At 48.1% G+C, this 22,715-nt stretch overlaps 7 protein-coding genes across 7 annotated transcripts; 4 read left to right on the top strand and 3 right to left on the bottom strand.

Annotated features, from left to right (window-relative positions):
- Nucleotides 1-2,005: 2,005 nt before the first annotated feature.
- N7447_009376 (uncharacterized protein) lies at nt 2,006-8,049 on the top strand (the record flags this gene model as incomplete). Its single annotated transcript, XM_057233638.1, has 6 exons — nt 2,006-4,026; nt 4,077-6,148; nt 6,198-6,356; nt 6,424-6,497; nt 6,649-7,845; nt 7,927-8,049. 6 exons carry the CDS (start codon nt 2,006-2,008, stop codon nt 8,047-8,049), a joined length of 5,646 nt encoding a protein of 1,881 aa, XP_057083180.1.
- Nucleotides 8,050-9,926: 1,877 nt separating this feature from the next.
- On the top strand, nt 9,927-12,969 carry N7447_009375 (uncharacterized protein; the record flags this gene model as incomplete). The annotated part of the gene is made up of 4 exons (XM_057233637.1): nt 9,927-11,856; nt 11,922-12,057; nt 12,113-12,246; nt 12,305-12,969. The coding sequence occupies 4 exons, from the start codon at nt 9,927-9,929 to the stop codon at nt 12,967-12,969; spliced, it is 2,865 nt and encodes a 954-aa protein (XP_057083179.1).
- Nucleotides 12,970-13,386: 417 nt separating this feature from the next.
- On the bottom strand, nt 13,387-13,850 carry N7447_009374 (GFA family protein; the record flags this gene model as incomplete). Its single annotated transcript, XM_057233636.1, has 2 exons — nt 13,387-13,728; nt 13,785-13,850. The coding sequence occupies 2 exons, from the start codon at nt 13,848-13,850 to the stop codon at nt 13,387-13,389; spliced, it is 408 nt and encodes a 135-aa protein (XP_057083178.1).
- A 1,766-nt stretch (nt 13,851-15,616) lies between these two features.
- N7447_009373 (Betaine aldehyde dehydrogenase 1) lies at nt 15,617-16,401 on the top strand (the record flags this gene model as incomplete). The annotated part of the gene is made up of 3 exons (XM_057233635.1): nt 15,617-15,811; nt 15,875-16,154; nt 16,209-16,401. The coding sequence occupies exons 1-3, from the start codon at nt 15,622-15,624 to the stop codon at nt 16,399-16,401; spliced, it is 663 nt and encodes a 220-aa protein (XP_057083177.1). The 5' UTR covers nt 15,617-15,621.
- A 640-nt stretch (nt 16,402-17,041) lies between these two features.
- On the bottom strand, nt 17,042-17,438 carry N7447_009372 (uncharacterized protein; the record flags this gene model as incomplete). Its single annotated transcript, XM_057233634.1, has 2 exons — nt 17,042-17,260; nt 17,403-17,438. The coding sequence occupies 2 exons, from the start codon at nt 17,436-17,438 to the stop codon at nt 17,042-17,044; spliced, it is 255 nt and encodes an 84-aa protein (XP_057083176.1).
- A 491-nt stretch (nt 17,439-17,929) lies between these two features.
- Nucleotides 17,930-18,988, top strand: N7447_009371 (Alpha/beta hydrolase fold-3; the record flags this gene model as incomplete). The annotated part of the gene is made up of 1 exon (XM_057233633.1): nt 17,930-18,988. The coding sequence occupies one exon, from the start codon at nt 17,930-17,932 to the stop codon at nt 18,986-18,988; it is 1,059 nt and encodes a 352-aa protein (XP_057083175.1).
- Nucleotides 18,989-19,559: 571 nt separating this feature from the next.
- On the bottom strand, nt 19,560-21,095 carry N7447_009370 (Major facilitator superfamily domain general substrate transporter; the record flags this gene model as incomplete). Its single annotated transcript, XM_057233632.1, has 1 exon — nt 19,560-21,095. One exon carries the CDS (start codon nt 21,093-21,095, stop codon nt 19,560-19,562), a length of 1,536 nt encoding a protein of 511 aa, XP_057083174.1.
- Between the last annotated feature and the right edge of the window lie 1,620 nt (nt 21,096-22,715).

Here is a 22,715-nt window from a genome sequence, read left to right as displayed (position 1 = left end):
ATATCTACACTTCCAAAGAATAGCTTTCGAGGCATTGATGGCAACATCATTCTGACCTAGATAACTAAGGGACTGTTTTGGTAAAATCTTTAATTTGTTAGCGCCGCTCCCAATGGAGGTTAGTAGGCCTTCGCATTATAGTTGAAATAATCGAAGAGTGAAAGTGGTGGCACCAGTCCGGGACATACTGTAATGTTTTAAAATATTATTAGATAAGTGCTTCAATCGTCGGGCTGAGCCACAGCTTCCGTGAATCCGTCATAATGGGGTATGACGATATGTAATTTCTTTCCGTGCGTGTCCCTGTCAAATGTTGCGGCACGATGCGAAGACCAGAGACCCAATCATTTTCACATTTTCATGGCGGAGTACCGAAACACGCATAGGCACCAGCTTGGTCCAGTAACTGTGCGAGGGTCTCAATGCAATACCCAAGCATCGTCTCCATCGGCGTCGACATCTTCTCCATCACCCGGAGCATGGTAGATCCAATTCCACAGACGATCCACTAATAGTGAATCATTCCCCGAATCTATACGAAGAGGTATGGCATCGTGAGTATTTGAACAGTAATAATATAGTATTTACGTTGTTAACAATCAAGATCGTTTTTTGATTCGTCGCCTAGAGTAGGTAACTCGGACCATGATATGATTGGATCTCAAGCTGACCATAGAATACTTGGTCTCTTGGCATCTACACACAGCCCGTAGGGGTCCGGTGATTCTCAACCTGATTCTTCCCCTGACCATAGCGCACTCACCCTGCTCACCCAATTCTCACTCTCGACCATATCTGCACCCAGCAACTTCTATTATATTCACCATTCTTATACATATTTTGGTACATACGACCATAGGGTGTGGAAAACAGGGCTTCCCGTCCGCTCAGCCGTACTTAAGCCACACGCCGGTGAGTTAGTAGTTGGGTGGGTGACCACCAGCGAATCCTCACTGTTGTATGTTTTTGTTTTTTTTTGATTCGTTCAGATAATAGATAACTAACGTAATCCACACACATTTATCTCTACCGCTGGCAAAGGCTGAATCTCCAGCCGCAAGAACCGCCTCATTGAAATAATTCTCCACCCCCTTTCCACCAATCATCCATGAGCTTAATGCTGCTTTCCAACATGGATAGAAAGCGATACGCTACTAACCACACCGAGTCTATCTGGCCAGATCCTCCTCTTCGTCTCCCATGGCCCTTTCCAGACTCAGCTGTCTAAATCTTATGGCATATGTAGCTGCAGGTGCTACGCCTAGCTGCCTCCATCCAACGGTTCAAATAACTCATAATCCTTGTCGGGTTGATTGCCTCTGGGTGTGGCTACGATTGAATCGCCCTCGTTAAGGCGTGTTGGGCGACCAATCGCTTAGACCTGTTGGATGTGGCTTTGTGACGCGAACGTGGAGGCACCTGGCGCTACCAGACAGCTATAGGCTACTCATATGCGCAAGTCGAGTATAAACCACCAAGTCTCACTAGAACGTGTATCAATGCCTCACAATCATGTCCTTATGCGAAGCCAACCAATCTGAATAGTTCCATGTGGCTTTTGGCCTTAACACGTATACTGAGGCTTGTAACATGGGCACTTTCTATTCGCCCAATAGCGCTCGACCATCTATTCCTCTACTGCTACTTGTAACAAGAAATTGTGAGGCAGATTTGTTTGCCGCAGATGGGGGACATACTATGGAAAACACCTCACCAGCAACCGACCCCTCCTTACTGGAGGCTATTATCACTGTTCACAAAGTACAATGCAGTATTACGTCTGTCTTACTAAACAGGACACCCGTATGGCGTATTCTATATTACTTTATAGACTCTTTCCTTTCTCTGACCCCTCTCTAAACAATCAGATCCATTGGAAACCTACTTCATTTTCAACGAAATCCATACATCTGTGCAAGCCTCCGAGCTAGGAAGACGCATAGTACTTTAAAGTTCATCGGAGCTCAACCTTCTACAGCACACTCTCCTTCCAGCTCCTTTCACGATGGCCCGCCGCGGAAATTGGGGATTTCGGGGTAGAACGAGCAACCGAGGAGGATTCAACAGCAGAAAGTGCAATGAGCCGGAAACACCCTGTGTACACTTTCAGCGTGGCAGGTGCCACTACGGTGAGAGGTGCAGATTCTCGCACGACGTGACTAAGGCTGCCAACTTCGGGTTGAATCCGGGCAGTGATCTGGACGCTCAGAATCGATACTTCGACTGGAGGAGACTCCTTAGGAAAAGAATATCAGGGCCTGGATATTTTCCAATGGAACAAGAGGACCTCGTTCAATTCTGGAACGGGGCACTCGAAATTCTGGAAAGTGACAGCAGAGAGAATCATCAATTCCTCGCCAAAGATCTTGTGGATGACAATCTTCGTGGATATGATTTTATCCTGGCAACTGCGGATGCGGACAATTCAGAGGGAATAAGACCTATTCCAGCTCACAATGAGCCGTTCCTCAAAGTAATTACCCATATTTCTCTGCTGAATTGTCTTTCTATCGATTCATTTGTTGGCACTCTGTACACATCCTTCGGTGGCACAAATGGGGATCGAGCAATCAGATATCTGAGAGGTGTCTGCCAGAACCTGATACGTAAAGGTGAAGACGCCAGCGAAACCGCACCGGATATCTCCCTAGACATGATGAAATTGCTGTTGAATACCCTTTACCAGCTTTTGTCAAGAGTCCGACGCGCTCGATTCCACGATGAACTTCCCGTACTACTCGACCTAGCCCGGGAACTGGCCTCCAAAATGACCGAGGAATGCTCGAAGGCCGACCTTGATGGACTTGAAAGCAGAATAGAAGTCATGCAGAGCCTGGTCACTAGTGCAAGCCGCAATCTTGTTACACCCAGGGCGCATGAGGGGGATTCCCAGAAGGCTATGCTAGTCGTGTCGTCTTTTCCAATGGATATGCAAATACCAGGAGGGAGACACGACAACGACCTCGCAGAAATATCCCAGATTCAGATTCTTCCTACCCATCGAGAAATTGTCAACAACAATTTAGAATATCTACCCTCTACCAATTTCCTACAGCCACACTTTCTGGCCGACCCTTTGCAAAGATATGTTGACTCAACATTCCGACTCCTACGCCACGATATCTTCGGCTCAGCCAAAGATGTTCTCAGAGATCTGCTGCAGCAAAATGATTTGACACGAAGTCCTTATCTGTTAGGCAAGGATGGCAGGGCACATCTCTATCTGGGAGCACAAGTCCAGCACATATTTATCAATGATAGAAATGAGCTCGAAGCAACTGTGTCCTTTTCTACTCCACCACAACTCCGCAAAAAGACCTCCAAAGAGCAATGCAAATGGTGGGAAGACTCCAGTCGACTTGAGGAAGGAAGCCTAATCTGCTTCTTGACGTCCCAAGGAGCTCACAGAAGGCATATATTCCTCGAGGTTACTGTGAAGAACTCTTCCAAGGACCAAGCGCACCGGAACAAGAGCAGTCTTGTTTCCGATAGATTTCCACCTAGTATTACGGTCAAGCTTGCGGCATGTCTACAACAAGAACTGATCTTCCTGGGCCAGCTTTACAGCGAGAGGGTCACTGGTCTTCTGGTCGAATTCCATGGTTTGATCCCTGCCACGTTCATCCCTATCCTGGAAAACCTTCAGCAAATCCAACGGGAAGGGGATTTGGCATTCCGAGCATGGGTCTTGCCTGGCCATAAGGGTGATAAGGATGGACACGACATACCCCCACCGGCTTACGCGCGCAAACCAGGATTTATCTTTCCCCTGACTTCGATCACAAACGTTACGGCGGACAATGTTGAATTGGACCCGAGTACCCCTGAGTCTGTCGACACCTTGAAGCTGCAGGCTCAGACTGGTCTCGATTATGGCCAGTGCCAGGGACTTATCGCAGCTCTCACACGAGAGTATGCCCTCATCCAAGGCCCACCGGGTACCGGAAAGTCCTATTTAGGTGTCAAGATTGTTCAAGCTCTGCTTGAAATCAAGCAAAAGGCAAAGCTAAACCCGATCATCGTGATGTGAGTATTGATTTCATGCCTTCCTGTGTCTTCACTTACACGAACTACAGCTGCTATACCAACCATGCCTTGGACCAATTCTTAAAGCATCTTCTTGATATAGGTATCCAGAGAATCATACGCATTGGCGGTCGCAGTCAGGCCACCGAGCTTGAAGGCAAGAACCTTCGCGTTGTCAGTAAAGGCGCTTCGAAGACGGAGGTAGAGTCGAAAACCCTCCGCATGTCTTACAGTAGACTTGAAGACTGTATGGGAACTGCTGGATATGCAATGAAACCTCTGCACCAGTCTCAGAAAGGCCTGTCTTGGGCCGCTATTGGGAATTTCGTGTGCCATAAATGGCCCATTATATATGACCAGCTGGAGCGACCAGACCTGGAGGGATTCACAACTGTCACAGATGATAAATTGCTTAACTGGCTTGAAGTCAAATCGATGAGAATCCAAAACAGCCAGAATGAGAGTGAAGTTGACGGTGTGCGTTTCGAGCGCCTCACACGTGCTGCTAAGGAAAATATTTATAGTCTCTCGATACCGGAACGCCAGATTCTTGCAATGGATTGGTTCAAAAAGTGGCAGGAAAGCAAAACAGCCTCGCTTTTTGAGGTCATTAATCGCGCTACCCGTCATCGCGACGATATTAATGCAGTCCATGAAGAGATCAATCGCCGAGCCCTAATTCAAGCAGATGTGGTAGGAATCACGACAACATCCCTCGCACGCCATATCAAGACACTGCGCCGCATAGGAACAAAGGTCATTATATGCGAGGAAGCAGCTGAGGTGATGGAAGCCCACGTTATCTCAGCCCTCATGCCAGGTGTTGAGCACTTTATTCAGATTGGGGATCACCGACAGCTGCGACCACAGATTCAAAATCATTCACTCAGTCTTGAAACATCCACAGGAAAGGCGTGGCAGCTAGACAGAAGCCAATTTGAGAGACGCGCTGTCGGTGAGCCGGGTCTCAAGCCTGCCCCTATTGCACAGCTTAATGTACAGCGAAGAATGAGGCCCGAGATCTCGCAACTTATCAGGAGTGTCTATCCCAAACTCGAAGATCATGAAAGTGTGACAACTCTGCCCAATGTTGTTGGAATGAGGGACAACCTCTTTTGGCTGGACCATCAATGTGATGAAGACTCGAGAGATGACGGCAGCCGTGTGAAGTCTCATAGCAACCAGTGGGAGGTCGATATGACTACTGCTCTTGTTCGGCATCTTGTTCGGCAGGGAGAGTACAAGAGCACGGATATTGCCCTCTTAACCCCATATACCGGGCAGTTGCGGAAGCTCAGGGCATCGCTTAGCAATGATTTCGAGATTTGCCTTAGCGAACGGGACCTAGAAACATTGGCTGCGGATGCGTTTGAGAAGGTTGAAGAAGAGAATCCCGAGTCAAATAGTCCCAAGGCACTCGAGAAGAAGACGTTGCTCCAGACGCTCCGCCTTGCCACAGTCGACAACTTCCAAGGCGAGGAGGCAAAAGTGATAGTCGTCTCACTAGTTCGCAGCAACTCAAAGCGCAAGGTTGGCTTCCTACGCACCGAAAACCGCATCAACGTGCTCCTCAGCCGGGCTCAGCACGGCATGTATCTCATTGGAAACGCCCAAACATACCTTAATGTACCAATGTGGGCCGATGTCCACTCTCAGCTCTCCCGTGCGAATGCAGTTGGCACGGAGTTGGCTCTTTGTTGTCCTCGCCACCCAGATACGCCTATTCTATGTTCTGAACCTCACGATTTTGAAAGGAAGAGCCCTGAGGGTGGGTGCAGTCTCCCGTGTACACGTCGACTTGAGCCATGTGGCCATCAATGCCAGGCTAAGTGCCATTCGGCGGTGATGCACGACGGTTTCGCGTGTGAAAAGCCTTGCCCACGTATCCGATTAACCTGTGATCACGAATGTCCTAAGCTTTGTGGTGAAGATTGTGGCTCTTGCATGACGAAGATTGAAGACGTGGAGCTTCCTTGTGGTCACATTAAGAAGGCTGTCTTCTGCCATCAGCTGCGTAGCCTGGAAGTCGTTAGGTGCGACGTCAAGGTTGAAAAAATTGTTCCTAAGTGTGGCCATAAAATCCAGGTTAGCTGTTTTAAGGATGTAACATCCCTGATCTTCCGTTGCCCTGAGCCATGCACCGATATTCTCAGCTGTGGCCACAACTGCAGTGATTGCTGTGGAAACTGTCTCACGGAAGTTTATGACGGAAAAAGAATATCTTACCACCCGAAGTGCACAAAACGATGTGACCGTCCACACGGTGTTTGCAACCACAGGTGTCCCAAAGAGTGTCACAATGGGAAAGGCTGCGGTTACTGCGAGGAAAAGTGCGAAGTGAGACTCATTATAACCCATTGTCTCGTCATCGTATCAGAGATACTAACCATATTATAGGTCCGATGCTCGCACTCAGCATGCGACTTAACCTGCGGAAAAGCATGTGCACCATGCATCGAGAGATGCACCTGGTCTTGCACTCACCAAAATTCCTGCTCAATGCCTTGTGCGGCACCATGCAACCGACTTCCTTGCGATAAGAGATGCCCTAAGAGTCTCGAATGTGGTCACCAGTGTCCAAGCCTCTGTGGGGAAGATTGTCCGAACAATCTGTGTCAAAAGTGCGGCGACAAGAGTGATGCTCGTGTTGACTTCCTCGAATGGAAAAGCTATTCCGAAATAAATATCGATGAAACCCCAATTATCGTGCTTGGATGCGGCCATTTCTTTACAAGTGAATCGGTTGATGGATTGGTTGGCCTAGGTGAAGTATACACGAGAGATAAAGATGGAAAATTCGAAGGCCTCCGAGATGTCTCTTCTTCTCTTGCCAGTGCCATACCCTCGTGCCCAGACTGTAAACAACCCATTCGCCAATTTGTGACGAAACGTTACAATCGCGTTGTCAACCGCGCTGTTATGGACGAGACTTATAAGCGGTTCCTTGCCAAGGGTCGGATCGACCTTGAAGACCTTGAATCGCGTTTGAACGATATTGAAGACAGGCTCAACTCCAAGCGAGTGTTGCTCCTCGATTGGAACGCCGAATTACAGTTCAAAGGACTATACGCGGCATGTGCGCGCCTTGGGACAGAGGCTTCGACTCTCAGCAAAACCATGGAGGCCGAGAACCAGCCGATGAAACGGCTTATGGATGCAATTACCATCTGCCAGAAGCCACAAAGCGACGAAATAGCCTCCCTCTCGTCCCGAATAGAGGCAATAAATTTAGCAACACGAGAACCCGACAACCAAATCACTCTCGGCGCACGGCTAATCCACATCAAAGCCCGAGAAGTCACGCTTGGCCATAAGTTTAAAGTGATAGAGTCAAACAAAAATCCTGCACAAGCACGGCTAACTTTCACCAACCTATCATCAATCTCGACTCAAGTGTTAAAGGATTGCCGAGACTTGATAACTCAAGCGGATGAACGAAGTCTCTACCGCATCGTCATCACGGCAACCATCTCATTCGCTAAGATCGCCCACCTGGACGCGTGGTATCGCCGCACTTATCCAGCAGAAACAACATTGGATCTACATCCTAAAGAAAGCTACACTCATCCTGAAGAGCCCGAATATTGCACTGAAACCATTCGCGATCTCCTTACCGCTGCGGTAAAACTATGTGATGGACTGGGAAACTGCCCCGAGCTCCAAGAGCAGGTCCAGGAGATGATCCGTCTCTACGAGGGACCGCGGTACGAGACAGTGACTTTAAAAGAACTGCAATCAATCAAAACCGCCATGGTCAGTGGGCGAAGAGGAATCGCGACTCACTCCGGGCACTGGTACAATTGCGTCAATGGACATCCGGTGAGTAAATTTCCTTAATCTCGATCTGGCCACTGTCCCCATACCTTAATGGGACGGCTAAGCTAAATGAATATTTTCTAGTTTGCTATTGGAGAGTGCGGTATGCCGATGGAGCAAGCTAGATGTCCTGAGTGCGGAGCACCTATTGGAGGTCAAAACCACACGGCTGTTGCGGGCGTATCTCGAGCACGTGAGATGGAGTAGATAGAAACCGTATTGTTTTTCGATTATTGTAGGATGGGACGTGCTTTGTCTTCTTTCTTTACTGGGTAGTGCACTCGAATTTATATCCAAATGTGTTATCATTTATTTTTTTCAAGCGTCTACTTATACCCTAACCTAAGTTAACTAGCTAGCTATTCCACTACCGAGCCACCCGGTCAGCCACCCCAAAACACATAGTAAAGGCGATAATTTACAACTTGATATCTTAACAACGGTAGAATATACAGAGATTTCTCAATATCCTATTATTTTTTAGGTGATACCTAGCCTCTCTAGAGAATTTTAGAAAATATTTAATACTTGTATGATTGTTGTATATATATTTCCGGCTTCGAGCAACGTAATTTGCAATACCGTGACAATGAAGCTTTTCGATTTTCTTTAAAATTAATGTATAGTGTTTAAAGGCCTTATCAATAGCTATAAAATGACAATAAAGCCAAATAATACCGTGGTTGTTACGATACGAGGTTATAAAATATCGCGTTTACTATGTATTTTGGTGCCGGCTCGGTTGTGGAATAGTTACGTTAGTTAAAGGTCGTGAACTAGTTAAGCAGGTGATAAAATCGGTTTAGCTAGGATATAATTTGATAAAAGTCTAAACAACAACCAATACACTATATAGCCGATTGATCTTCTACACTGTGGTTGCCCTGAGTGACCTGAATAGAGCGGTGAGCCGCCCATACCCGAACCGTGGGCGCTGGGTGACCACCACCTTATGATTTTGACTTTTTGTACGCTTATGCACACTTCCCTGGGGAAGTGGCCACAAGCATAGATAGAGTTGGGTAACTAGTTATGCTACATTAGTTAAGGTAATTATAATAAATGGGGAGTTCTTTTTAGTCGGCATAATATTATATAATATAAGGTGTGGGGTAACTAGTTATTTCACCAAGCCACAACCAGCTCCCGCACCGCCCCAGACCGCCTCCATTCCATTAATTGCCCTTTCGGGTTTAGCGTTTTTACCTTCGGGAACACTTGCCCTCAACACCGCTGATCCTATTCGCACCTCTACCGAAGGGTATGTTGATCGGGAGAATTGAATATCTGCACTTGGGTCTCGATCGGATCTGATTGATAGTTGATCAGTTTCAGGATATAATAAAATAATAGGGTTTCCGACCGTAAGGTGGAATTTGAGGGCTGAAAAATCAACAATTCGATGTTACAAACACATCGGGAAATCACCGGATAATCCAACAGTCGAGACCATGAAGGCAATGATTATGCCTCCCCCAACTCCGTTTATGAAGAGCACGGGGAAGCCGAGATCCCGAGATGATGAATATGAAACTCTAGAAGGCGTTCAAAAATCGCATAGCCCCATTGATCCCCGCAATTACGGACATTTACCGGAGAACCGGAAGCATAAAAAGCGGTGGACGCCAAGATTAACTATCGCTGGGGTTGTTTTCGGGGTGGAGTTGACTGCATCATCTCTCGGGCTTTTACCGGAGCACTTGGCAAATATCAAGGAAGAGGAATTATCGCTAGCTTTAAGCTTGAGCGGGGTTTCTAAGGTTATTTTGCTGGTTTGTTTGATATGCAGGTGAACCCCTTGTTTATACTGCGAATGCTGGGGTAAGGTAGTCCACCAAAGTCTCGACGACATTGATGGGACAGTGGCCTCAAAAGGAAGAGAAACAATGAACGTCTCCCGCTCAAGAGTTGGACGGTTGAAATAACATACCTTACTGCGGGGTGGGGATCGCGGCCTTGAGGAATGCTGCAATCTCCGCATTGACAACACGCCCCCTTCTTGGCAAATGGAACCAGAGGAACCGAGAGGAGTATATAAGGGCCATATGAGTATGTGACAATGCTCGCTATTCAAGGACCCAAGCATGTACCTCAAGCACCTGCTCACTTCGGCTGTAGCCCTGAGTGGTTGCGTCTGGGCCCAAAGCCAGGCTGGTGTCGAGGATCTTGATGGCCCCGGCGATGATCTCTATGCAAAGGATCTCTCCGAATGCCCAGGTTACAAGGCGACAAAGCATTGGAAGACTCGGTCTGGCTTTTACGCGGAACTTTCACTCGCAGGGCCGGCATGCAATGTTTTCGGAACTGACCTCCCAGACTTGAAGTTAGAAGTGGAGTATCAGACCAATGATCGACTCCACGTCAAGATCTTAGACACCAACAACACAGTCTATCAGGTTCCAGACAGTGTCTTCCCGCGTCCCGGTTTCGGCCAATGGTGTTCCCGGAAGGACTCCAAGCTCAAGTTCGACTTCAACGCTGACCCCTTCTCGTTCACCGTATCTCGCACGGATACCGGTGAGGTACTCTTTGATACCACAGGCAACAAGCTGGTCTTCGAGAGTCAATATGTTTATCTCAAGACACACCTGCCACAAAACCCACATCTGTACGGACTGGGTGAGCACAGCGACGCGTTCATGCTGAACACGACTAACTACACACGGACGATATACACCCGCGATGCCTACGGGGCGCCTCAGGGCGAGAACCTGTACGGCGCTCACCCAATCTACTTTGACCACAGACACGATGCCACTCACGGTGTTTTCCTACTGAACTCCAACGGTATGGACATCTTCATTGACAACAAGGGTGGTCAGTACCTCGAGTACAACATCATCGGCGGTGTTCTTGATTTCTACTTCATTGCTGGCCCCTCCCCGCGTGATGTGGCCATCCAGTACGCGGAAATCACGCAGCTCCCGTTGATGACTCCTTATTGGGGACTTGGTTACCACCAGTGCAAATACGGCTACCAAGACGTCTATGAGGTCGCCGCTGTCACTGCCAACTACTCCACCAACAACATTCCTCTCGAAACCATCTGGACGGATATAGATTACATGGACCGTCGACGTATCTTCACCATTGATCCAGAACGGTTCCCCGCCAATTTGTACAAAGACCTGGTGGACACAATTCATTCGAGGGACCAACATTACATCGTCATGGTGGATCCCGCCGTGTTCTACAAAGAGCCCAACTCAGCGCTCGATGAAGGTCTTAAATATGATACCTTCATGAAGGAAAAGAATGGCTCCGAATACAAGGGAGTCGTTTGGTCCGGTCCGAGCTACTTCCCTGATTGGTTCCATCCCGCATCGCAGCAGTACTGGAATGAGCAGTTTTTGGCGTTCTTCGACGGAACGAATGGCCCGGATATTGACGCGTTGTGGATCGACATGAACGAGCCTGCAAACTTCTTCAACCGCCCCTACCCCGGTAACAACACCACCCCGGAGCATTTCGCAGAGGTAGATGGTGACCCACCAAAGCCACCACCAGTCCGAGACGGACCGGATGCTCCTATCCCTGGCTTCCCGGACAGCCTTCAGCCAAACTTTGCTTCCGGTAACGCAAAGGAGAAACGTGCAACTGCCGTTGTCCAAAATCACCAACCTCGGTCTCGTTCCCACCGTAACCTCGGTGCTGGCCATTGGCGCTCTGCCAAGCCCAGCTGGGCTGCCTCGACTGGTGGCTGGCAGCACGGTAAAAAGACTGGCTCTGGCTGTGGTCCTGACGAGTGCAAGGGCCTTCCAAACCGCTTGCTCATCAGGCCACCGTATATGATTCAGAACGGCGCCGGACCCACGCTTGCTGACAGCACTGCCGACACCGATCTGGTGCAGAGTGGAGGATACATTCAATATGATACCCACAACCTTTATGGCGCTATGATGTCTTCACATTCACACAATGCCATGCGTGCCCGCCGTCCGGATGATCGCGCCTTGGTAATTACGAGAAGCACATTTGCCGGGTCCGGCAAGGACGTGTCCCACTGGCTTGGTGGTAAGCCTGCCCCCGGCGTCGGCCCATTCAATATTAATAACGACCCCATGCTAAAAACTCTGCAGATAATGTTTCCGGGTGGTCTTGGTATCGCTCATCCATCAGCCAGATCCTGCAGTTTGCATCATTGTACCAAATCCCCGTCGTCGGCCCCGATGTTTGCGGTTTCGGTGGTAATGTGACGGAGACGCTCTGTGCTAGGTAAGGAGGTGAATCTCGGTTCATATAGGCGGCTCAAGCTAATATGGATCAACAGATGGGCAGCGCTTGGCTCCTTCTACACATTCTTCCGCAACCACGCCGAAATCTTCGCTAATCCCCAGGAGTTCTACCGCTGGCCTACAGTCGCCGAGGCCGCGCGCAACGGAATCTCCATCAGATACCAGCTCCGTAAGTGATGCACGCACTCTCTTCTCCGAGAAGGAAGTTAGAAGCTAACAATGTTCAGTCGACTACATTTACACCGCCATCTACAAACAGAACCAAACCGGCACCCCAGCCCTCAACCCTATGTTCTTCAACTACCCGAACGACCCCAACACCTACCCCATCGACCTACAGTTCTTCTACGGTGACGGTATCCTTGTCAGCCCTGTCACCGAGGAGAACAGCACAAGTCTCAACTACTACCTCCCCGACGACATCTTCTACGAATGGGGTACCGGCAAGCCCGTCCGCGGGCGCGGCGAGTATGTCTCCGCCGAGGTTGACTTCACGGACATCACGCTGCACTACAAGGGCGGTATTGTGTACCCGCAGCGCATCGAGAGCGCCAATACTACCACCGCACTGCGCAAGAAGGGATTCAACATTGTCGTTGCGCCCGGTCTCGATGGCCGCGCGGAGGGATCGTTGTACCTTGACGACGGCGAGTCGGTTGTGCAGGACACTGTGTCGGAGATCGACTTCAAGTACGCGCACGGTAAGCTTAGCATGACTGGCTCATTTGAGTACGAGGCTGGCGTCACTATTGAGGCCGTCACTATTCTTGGCGTGGAGCGCAAGCCAAAGGGACACCATCACCATCATGGCGAGTACGATGCCGAAAATAAGAAGTTGGTGCTTCATGTTGATGTGCCTTTGACGCATCGGGCTCAAATCAAAGTTTTGTGATCTGATACTAGGTTGGAATGGATATTGCTTTTATAATCCGCAGTCGGCTTTGAATTTGCGTCGGTAACCTGCTATATATTCTTGACTAGTGGGTTCAACGAGAAATCTTACAAAATCTTACAAGAATCAGTTTCTCACATGCATGATCAACAATGAGTTAGGAATGACTTAGAGGCCTAGTAATGAGTAGGGTGTATGGGGAGTAGAACGCGAGTACATTATAGTTCCCGAAATCCCATCGGACTACCATCAGACCCAGAACCCTCGGAAATCTTAATTCCAATACTATATTTCCATCAATTACAAGCAGAGCGGACTAAATATATGCACAAACAAACAATAGTCAATCACATAGAGGCTAAGTTCATCATGATCATACACGAAGTAGGGACGAGATAAATGTAATTTTTCTTTGCCTTAAAACTCCGCTCTCCGTTCTGCCCAACTAAAATCTGGCAGCCATCCAACACGATGTTGAGAATATAATTCTGCCTCTGGCTTAGATTGTTCAAGTGCGTCGGGTCCATCGAGTGTTCCTGCTAAGATAACAATCATCCCTGGGAACTTTTCATGCGTCTTATAGATAGAACAACCACATTTGCTGCAGAAGTTGATTGTCAATTTCATGCCACTTTCGTGCATCTCAGTATAGCTTGTGGCAGTGCCCTCAGTGACACGAAATTTGTCCTCTGGGATCAACAGGTTCAATGTGTTTGTTCCGCCGCTGATCTTTCGACAGGATAGACAGTAGCATGTTGCCTATATACAAGCATAACTTAATGATAGAAGTCTTGAAATATAGTCAAGTTGTTTACCTTCGTTACGGGCTCTGAGGTATAATCATACTTCAGGTTGTGACATAGACATGATCCTGTAGGCATTGTGGCTGTTAATAGTTACGTTGGGCCGAGCTTAAGGAATATGATTGAAGTATGTAGGTCGTATATTCTTTTGAAAGGTATTTATCGCTATTTAATACCTATCGACCAGGTACCTAGTAAGTAATCGAATACGTAGCCCTTGCGTCATTACATATTAAACGCCGATGGTGGCAAGTAGCACCTGATCATTCTGTATTCACCCCGGTACAGGCAGTTTGAATACGAGAATTGTAAGAAGCCAAAGCTTTAGGAAACAAACCTGTCCTTTTTGATACGTTTGATATATATCTGTTGTTGAATATCGTAGTTTGAATGATATGGAAAGTGACAGCAAGGCGACTACGAGATTGGCCGTCACATCCCGGCCAGGGCTAGAAAACAAACACATGGGTCAAGATTACATAGTGAAAAGGGGAACGCTCAAGGCTGTATGTTCTCGGGCACACGGGTCGATTTAGCACGCGTAATTCCAGATTTCTATCACTTGGCTCTATTTTTCGAGGGATCGGGGCCTTATGCAGTGCGAACCAGGCTCATAACTGGGGTCCAATCAATAGTTACTTTTCTTTCTGTTCTAATCAATTCTCTGTATTTCAGTATCCACTTTCCTAGCAATTTATATGGACTGTGGATTACTAATATTAAATCACAGCACACGCAGGATTAATTAATCCTCCGGTATGCCGATTGTCATGCTCCGACACACGTTTGACCTTTCAGGCAAACTTTCAGGATGGATACAACGCGTCGACTCCACGATACTTGAATTGGTCTCGTTAGTACTTGAAGATTCGACCCCTCTCCAAATCATTCAAGAAGTACAGTCACAGTGTGGAGGATCATTGTCTCAGGTTCTTCACTCGCAAAGCCCCTCTTCCTTAATCCAATTAAACCGCCCGCTGTGCAAGGTATGTTGCGTGATCTTCCTGTAAAAATAGCGTGTACAAAGCTAGCAGTCAGCTAATGTCCTCTTTTTATATGTAAATAGTACGGGATTACCTGCATTAACTCCATACATCTTGATATCTCTGTGTACGTCCAAGGCATTAGGAACTTCCTGTAGTTACCAGCAGACCTCGTGGAAGGTAAAGCGACATACCTGCACTGTCTTCGTAATTATATCTTTCATCGGACAATAGGCTTTATGGATGTAAATTTGGCTAGAGACGCCTGGCAAGGTATTTATAGGAGAAGGGGCTTACTTGATACCGATCATCTCTAATTGAGGTTAATAGGAGAGCGGATAGGCACGATCAACCATCCGTAGGAAAAAAAGGAAACCCCAATGTGAGAGTCACCCCCATCAAGAATCAAGATTTCCACCATGTACCGGCCGACATTTTTATAACGCCAATAAAGTGCGGCGTAAGGTAGATTTTGAACGGAAGCCTGCTTTACCTCGATCTATCACACCAGCTCCTGCTATCCTCCCACGTCAAGCTCACAAAGTTAAGCTGACAAGCTTACCAACATACGCCACAAGATTTCATCGACGCAAAGACCATCATCTCATCCCACCGTCAGCTATTGTCCTAATTGATTAAATCACATGCATATAATCAACCATAAAGGATTGTTTTTTACTTGCCTCATCTTTAGGCCTAGCAACCGCGCTAGTGCGGCTCAAAACCTTGTCTTTATTCGAAGTCTGTTCCTTATGTAGTTTCAATGTCTATAGGACTCCAATACACAACAATCAAGAGACATTCCATAATTCAAAGAAAGATATCATACGTCCTAAACCCAGACCTCCACTGAGGATGAAAACGAAATGCAATTCCTGAAACTGAAGGGGTTGATCGAGGAGTGTCGGGATCATGGATACATATTTGCTCTTGATGAACCAGAAGGCGGACGAAACGATCTTGCCCGGCAGTCCCTGGACTCGGGCTTTTTCATTTGGCCTATGATCGTTGATGATCCGCCAGCCGAGTCATCTCTGGTCATGGAGGAGCAATTTGGTGAGTCAAATGTTGACTTGACCTCGTTTACGATTTGTTTGAACTTGATCGCTGACGGCCAAGGCCCTATAATCCCGTGTGTGCCATTTTCAAACGAAGATTCTGTGATAGCAGCTGTCAATGGTACACCGACGGGGCTGAGTGCGAGCGTGTGGTGTGGTTCCACTCATACTGCGCAGAGAATTGCGAGTCAACTAGATGTTGGGACTGTTTTTATCAATGGACCTAGTCGGCCTGATCCACGTGTGCCATTTTCTGGTCATAAGGAGAGCGGGATGGGTGTTGAGTATGGGTTGATGGGTCTGGTCGAGTACTGTCAGGTTAAGTCGATCGTCCGATATAAGTAGGTATGAAACTCTGGGGATGGGATGAAGGAGATCATGTATCCACTCTCAAGCAAAATGAGGGCCGATATGGAGAAGCGCGCAGCAGACATGGGGTTGAACCTCACCAATTCAAATTTCGAGTCTCTAATACTCGGAAACTCGGATGGCACCATTGGGGAGGAACAGGAGAAGGACGGACACGCTCCCGTGGGGCTATTTGCGGGCTGGTGGATTGACTGGTGGATTAATACGGAAAAGCAATAATAAAGGACTCGTCTGTGACATTGCAAATGCTTGGTTTGAGTTTGATGGAGAGGTGAGGCCTGTCGTTGCCCATTAAGGAGTGTCCGTATTGAGCGTTGTATACATTTCTCCATTTTCTGATCCTCGTCTTACCCTGTGGGCCCTGCTGGTATTGGTAAGAAATAATTGCGGTGTTTTTCGGGAGAATATTCAAATAAAAAGGCACCAACGTACAGCGAGATTTGCAGGGGAGTACGCTAATTCGAAAGAAGGATCAACTTACGACAGCGGCGCTCCGGTCAACGCAAAACACCATCTCAACACAATATTCTACCAAAATCACCCTAAATCAAGCCTGTCGTACGGTTCTTGCATTGCTTAGCATAGTGAACAACGTCGCCGGCGATTACATTTTGATCCACCCAAATGTCTACATCATCGTAGGTCATTGTCTCGGTTGTTCCTCTACTCATTCTGAATGGTACATCCTCCATGCTCTCATACTATGCACTGGTGGTTGACGCATAAACAGTACTCAAAATCTGCGTGCTCAGAACAAAATGGAGATTACAGGAACCGGCGACGCGAAGCAAGCACCACATATACGGCATGCCCAACCCAAGATATCAGAAAGTTCTTAACCCTGAGTCACGAGAGTCGACTACGGTGGGTTCAAGAATTTGCGAGCAGCCGCGAATATCATAGCAACCATTCCCTGGACTTGCTTACCACCAGCAACGTCCATATCGCAGTGTTTCTTGTGTTCCACTTCCTCATCTTTTTCATCAATGAGGTAATCCAAATACGGTTCATAAAATCCATCGTCCAGCCCCCGCTCCTTTGCCAATAATTCAACAGTCTGCCAACGCAACGGCGGAATCTAATGACAAAAGTTTAAAACAGCCTCATAGAAAGTCGGCTATTGACAGCAAATAAAGAAAAGAAGAATTTTCAATCTCATTAGAAGAACATAGACTAGTTCTTGTCGGCCAGGCTATCGAAAAGCGGTGTGCTCGACATACCATTTCCCTCGTGGGTGTCGCTCCTAACATGAACATTCCTCGTCGTGTAACTTTGTAAGCACGGGTTTACCGATTCGGCGTTCCTTTCGGATTTGTTTCTATTGTATCATTATGTTTTGTGTTCGCCCACTTCGAGCCGCACGGTTCGGTTTGAGGCGGCTCGGGGCGAGTGGGCCGAACTAAATTACCGGACAATGTTGGGGCCAAACCTACTCCCAGCGCATTAGTTTCTGCGGATAGGTCGCTACTAAATTCATGCGATGAGAGGAAGGAAGATGCGACGAGTTTATCATCCCTCGAAGCTGAATCGAGACCGGTGGGAGAAGGGTTTGGCGCGCCTGGCCTAGGGTTCATAAAATGAAGAACGAAGAACTCAAGCCCAACAGAGCTCACAGTACTACTGGTGGGATGACAAAGACGTACTAGTGACCATCGCTATATCCCAACAGATTCATTTATCCGTTACAGCCCTCGCCCAACTGACCCTGGTCCAAAAATTCTTCGTTTCACTACGACTGCCCAGCACAATGATCGAGAATCCAGACGAGGACAAGATAGCGACGGAAGATCCCATCCCTCCTCTCCCAAAAGAGCGACTATCCTTCCCTCACCGCCTGAACTGTTTCCTCCAACTTTGGCTGCTCAAATCTCTCGCCGCGCTCTACTTCCTTTACCTCCGCCTCGTCAATCCCCCTCAGCCGGGAACTCAGCCAACTCTCACCAAGCGCTACGCCTGCCGCCCAGCGTTAGAAACCCGTATCTTCTACCCGCGCTCCTACAACTCCGCCCAGCGCGAACTCCTTCCACTCTACCTGAACATCCACGGCGGCGGCTTCGCGCTGTGCGATGCCACAGTCGACGACATCTTCTGCAGCGCCTGGTCCAACCGTACCGGAATACTAGTCATCAGCCTCAACTACCGCAAGGCGCCCCACCACCCTTTCCCAACAGCCACCTTTGACGTTGCCGATGTAGCCAAATGTGTACTAGCAGATGGATGCCTGCCAATTGACCACTCACGCATCGCTATTGGAGGCTTCAGCGCAGGCGGCAACCTCGCGCTGTCTGTCTCGCAATTCCCCAGTCTGAAAGGCCTGATCAAGGCAGCGGTGATATACTACCCCATCGTGGATTTCAGCCACCCACCCAATGAAAAGCTAAGTTCGAGGCCGTACAAAAATGGTCCGAAGGATACCCTGGAGAGGACCTCCTGGTGGCTGGACTGGGGGTATGTGAGTGTAGGGCAGAATCGGAGGGATCCTCTGCTTAGTCCGATTTATGCGGGGAGGCATGAGCTGCCACCGTGGATTTATATGGTTGGGGCTCAGTGGGATATGCTCCGGTTAGAGGCACAGCAGATGATTCATGGTTTAGCCGGGTTGGAGGATAGAGTCGGGGTTGAGCAGGAGGAGGACTTTGAGGTGGGCAGGTATAAATGGACGTTGGCGAGGGGGTGTCCGCATGGGTTTACTCATGCGTCGCCGCGAAAGAAGGGGGGTGTTAATAGGAGGACGAGGGAGGAGGTTGCGCAGAGGATTTATGAGGAGGCGCATGAATGGTTGAAAAAGTCTCAAGTTCTTTCTTAGGTACCGTACCCACCTAAATTTTTTGAAAAAAAGTCTGCTCTAGGTTTTGTTAATTTGAATGGAGTAAGTGTTTCTAGGAAAGGTCAGTAAGGCATAGCTACGTATTTGGTGTTTCAAATAGAACCATGTCATGGCCAACATTGGAAATGCCCGGTGATGATACGTATCTTCCTGGTAATCCGCTCAAGCCATTTTATTCAGGTAGCCCTGAAGAGACTCTCCAAACCCAACAAATATATATATCTCACTAATGTCCTAAATCCTCCTTTTTCTATAAAGCTAGGTATCATATAACAAGCATTAGGCCGGGAAATATTTATATCGACAATTATTACAAGATGTAATTCATCCCTTTCACTATGTTTCGGATTACGCAGACTTACATGCGTTCACCGAATACGTTATGTAGCCAACATTATCTAACATCCACAGATAATATGGAGCGGTGTATTTATAAACTAAGCAATAATAAGGCAATTTTGAGACGAGTGGATGCAGGTACATAATTTCGAAGGAGTTCAGAGCCGAACGAGGCAATAATACATCGTTCAATAAATTCATATCACATAGTTCATGCCATCTCAATCTGTTCATCATTGGCGTCCTTGTTCTTTGCGTATGTCACCTCATCAGTGGGGATAATATAAGTCGCCCACTGGCGAACAGGAACCTTGTCCTGGAAAAGTCTCTCAATATCCGCATTGCTGCGACCCGCGGTCTCACCGACACAGAACCACGAAAATGCCAGCAAGAGCAGAGTGGTTCCTCCATATACGAAGCCAATCTTGGGACCAAGGTTGCCGTCGTAGTACATGTAGGGGCTGGTGAAGACCATGAGCCAGACAGTAAGGAAGAAGACGGCCATGGCACACGAGGTGATCTTGTTTCTGTTGCGACCGACGGACATTTCCGAGGCAATGGAGTAAGAGAGGGTACCGATGGAGAAGTTGTAGAAGATAATGTTGAGGTAGGCGAGGACGACAATGCCGATGCCGATGCCACGGCTGAAAGAGCCATCGGCGGCGCGGGTGGTGCCGAGACCGCCGACGGCGATGAGGGAGACGAAGATACCGACTGAGCAGACTAGGAGGTTCGTGCGACGCTTGACCTTGTTTCCGAAGACGACAGACACGCCGACAGTGATGATTTGTAGGACGTAGATGATAGTGTTAATGGTGAAGGGGTCCGCGACGCCAATGGACTGCGCAAAGACAACACCGTAGGTATACCAGAACTGGATACCGTTGATCTGTTGAACGAACATAACACCGCAGGCGTAGAAGAGCTTACGGCGCTCAACGGGGTCTGTGAAGAGGGAGGCCCAGGAAGCATCCTTGGACATTTCACGGTCGATCTGGACGGCATCGTCGATGGTCTGGATGTCCATGGAGGGGTCATAGTCGCGAGCGCTGCGGTTGATTTTGCGGAGAGCCTTGATGGCCTTGTCACGCTTGTCCTTGTACATGTACCACACCGGGCTTTCGGGTGTGAAGGGAAGGCATAAAAGCATCATACCGGGGAGAACGACCAGTAGGCACATCGGGATGCGGTAGGATTCGGCACTGTTGATCTTCTCTGTGCCTTGGTTGACACAGGCTCCAACCAGTTGCGAGATAGACTGCATGAACTGGAAAGACATGAGAGCTGGACCTCTGATAGCAGAAGGTGCCACCTCTCCAATGTACATCAGACAGGTAGCGGTGAACTGTCCGATACCTAGGCCAATCAGGACACGACTGACATAGAAGACTGGGTCAGAGCCAAAGGAACACGCTTGCACGACGGCTCCGATAATGATAAAGAGAGAAGCTGACAGGAAGACAGCACGTCGACCGAAGAAGTCGTTGATAGGAGCAGCTGCCATGGCGCCAACCAGCTCTCCCACGTAGATGATACTAGCAGACAGCGACAGGAACGTTGTTGTAAGTTCCCAGGAGCCATCTGCAGTTTTCTCGCCATAGTCCATGGCAAACCATTTCATACCCTGAATACCAGTATAGTAAATCGTATCGTAACCGTAGCAAAGGGCACCGATGGAAGCCACCAAACAGTAGGCAATAGCCCATCGATTCGACTTCCAGTCAACATTGAGTTCGAGGCCTGCCATGATGGGTAAAACCAAATGTAGACTGAATTTGGGCAATGAAAACCAAATAGCCCAGAAAAGTGCAACAACTTCCAGGAAACTGACCGGCTAGGGAATGTGGTTTATATACCTGGAAAAATCAACCACGGGCCAGAAACCCGGGGTGCCCACAACTTGGGGTAAAATCTCCACGGGGTTAAACGTGCCATGGTCGTCTCCAAGGTTTACATTCCAAGACCCATAGCCCCATTCTTCGCATCTCATCCAGTTAACGTATATGCCAAGCCATGCTTTGCCCGAGATGTGGGTTTGTGTTATATATTCACTCATTGAGGCATTTTCAATAAAGGTTTCGCCGAGGTGTCTCCAAGACATCTTTAAAAGGATCAGCTTGATCAGAATTGTAAATAGATATCATTCCGATGAGCTGCCGATATTTATATGAGGCAAAAAATGGAGGTAAGTAAGGGGGAAAGGAGCAAATCGTAGTTTGCAGGCCGACAAAGGGCTCAATGCCGGGCAAAATGTGTGGTCGGGCCGCCGCCAAGCACGGCCCCGAAACAGAAATGCGTAGGAATATCGCCGACGTTTTGTCGGAATTTCTCCGGTGAAACTTCCCTTCTGCCGATAAAACTGGGGTAATCGGGCTTTTCCGTGTCTTCCCCATACCCCACTTGTTTTTTTTTCTTTCTCCTGTTTGGCAACAAACAATTATCTTGGTCAATTAAACTGCGCCACGACAAACTTTCTTTCAAATCTACATTCAAGGTCTCTGGATCTGCATGGATTTGATTGTTCTGTGTACTATTCCAGTCACTTTTTCTGCTTCTGTATAACCTCTGCCAATACTTTTACGGAAAGTTTGGGGGTATATGCTTAGCCGGCCAATAGAAGAGACAAGAGACATCGGGATGTGCAAGATCGTCCTTTCAACTCAGACACGGCCAGCCGCCATTGAAAAACTCGGCCAACACTGTTTACCGGACCCTAGCTGAGCCGTGATGTGATCCCGATTCACCTTCCTACCGGTCCCGATACTAAAGTTATTTTACTAATCCCGATTCATCCTTCGGTCAACTTCCGATTATTGTATAGAAGCCCCATTCCTGTGGCTTGGTGACGTACAACATTCTTGGCCCACTTACAATCACACACTCTGGTGACGTTAGATCATGGATTCCATGGGAATTGGCAAGGGTCTCGTCTGGCTATCTGGCCCACGCTTGAACAGTCAGCCTCTAGGACATCTGTTTCAAGTATTAACCGGCTAAGACGTCAGTGCAAGAGGGATTTTTTCCGCTTCAGCCCCTGGCCTACACGATCAGCCCCGATTCCTGGTTACTACCTATATTGTACCTCAGACTGGTAGAAATCTAGGCACCGAATATCTAAGCGCCCCTGCCTTGAAGTTTTAGTACGCCTTCTTGATTCGGTGCGACCAGAAATTCTGCCACATATTCTGTCACTCCTTTGTTTTATGGCATATATTCTGCTGTCCTAATTCTTATACTAAAGCAACCTGCATTTTGACGAAAAAAAAGCTGCTTATCCTTCTTGCGCTGCGAATAGGCATAGCGGCCAAGGGTCGGATGTCTGATTTCACAGGGTAGTTGCCTGAATCATGCCTGATCCTCCAACCAA

This window comes from Penicillium robsamsonii, assembly GCF_028829455.1.
Source record: "Penicillium robsamsonii strain IBT 29466 chromosome Unknown utg000005l_segment0_segment0, whole genome shotgun sequence".
Taxonomy (NCBI): domain Eukaryota; kingdom Fungi; phylum Ascomycota; class Eurotiomycetes; order Eurotiales; family Aspergillaceae; genus Penicillium; species Penicillium robsamsonii.
The sequence above is the reverse complement of the archived record's forward strand: the minus strand, read 5'-3'. Positions and strand labels throughout refer to the sequence as shown.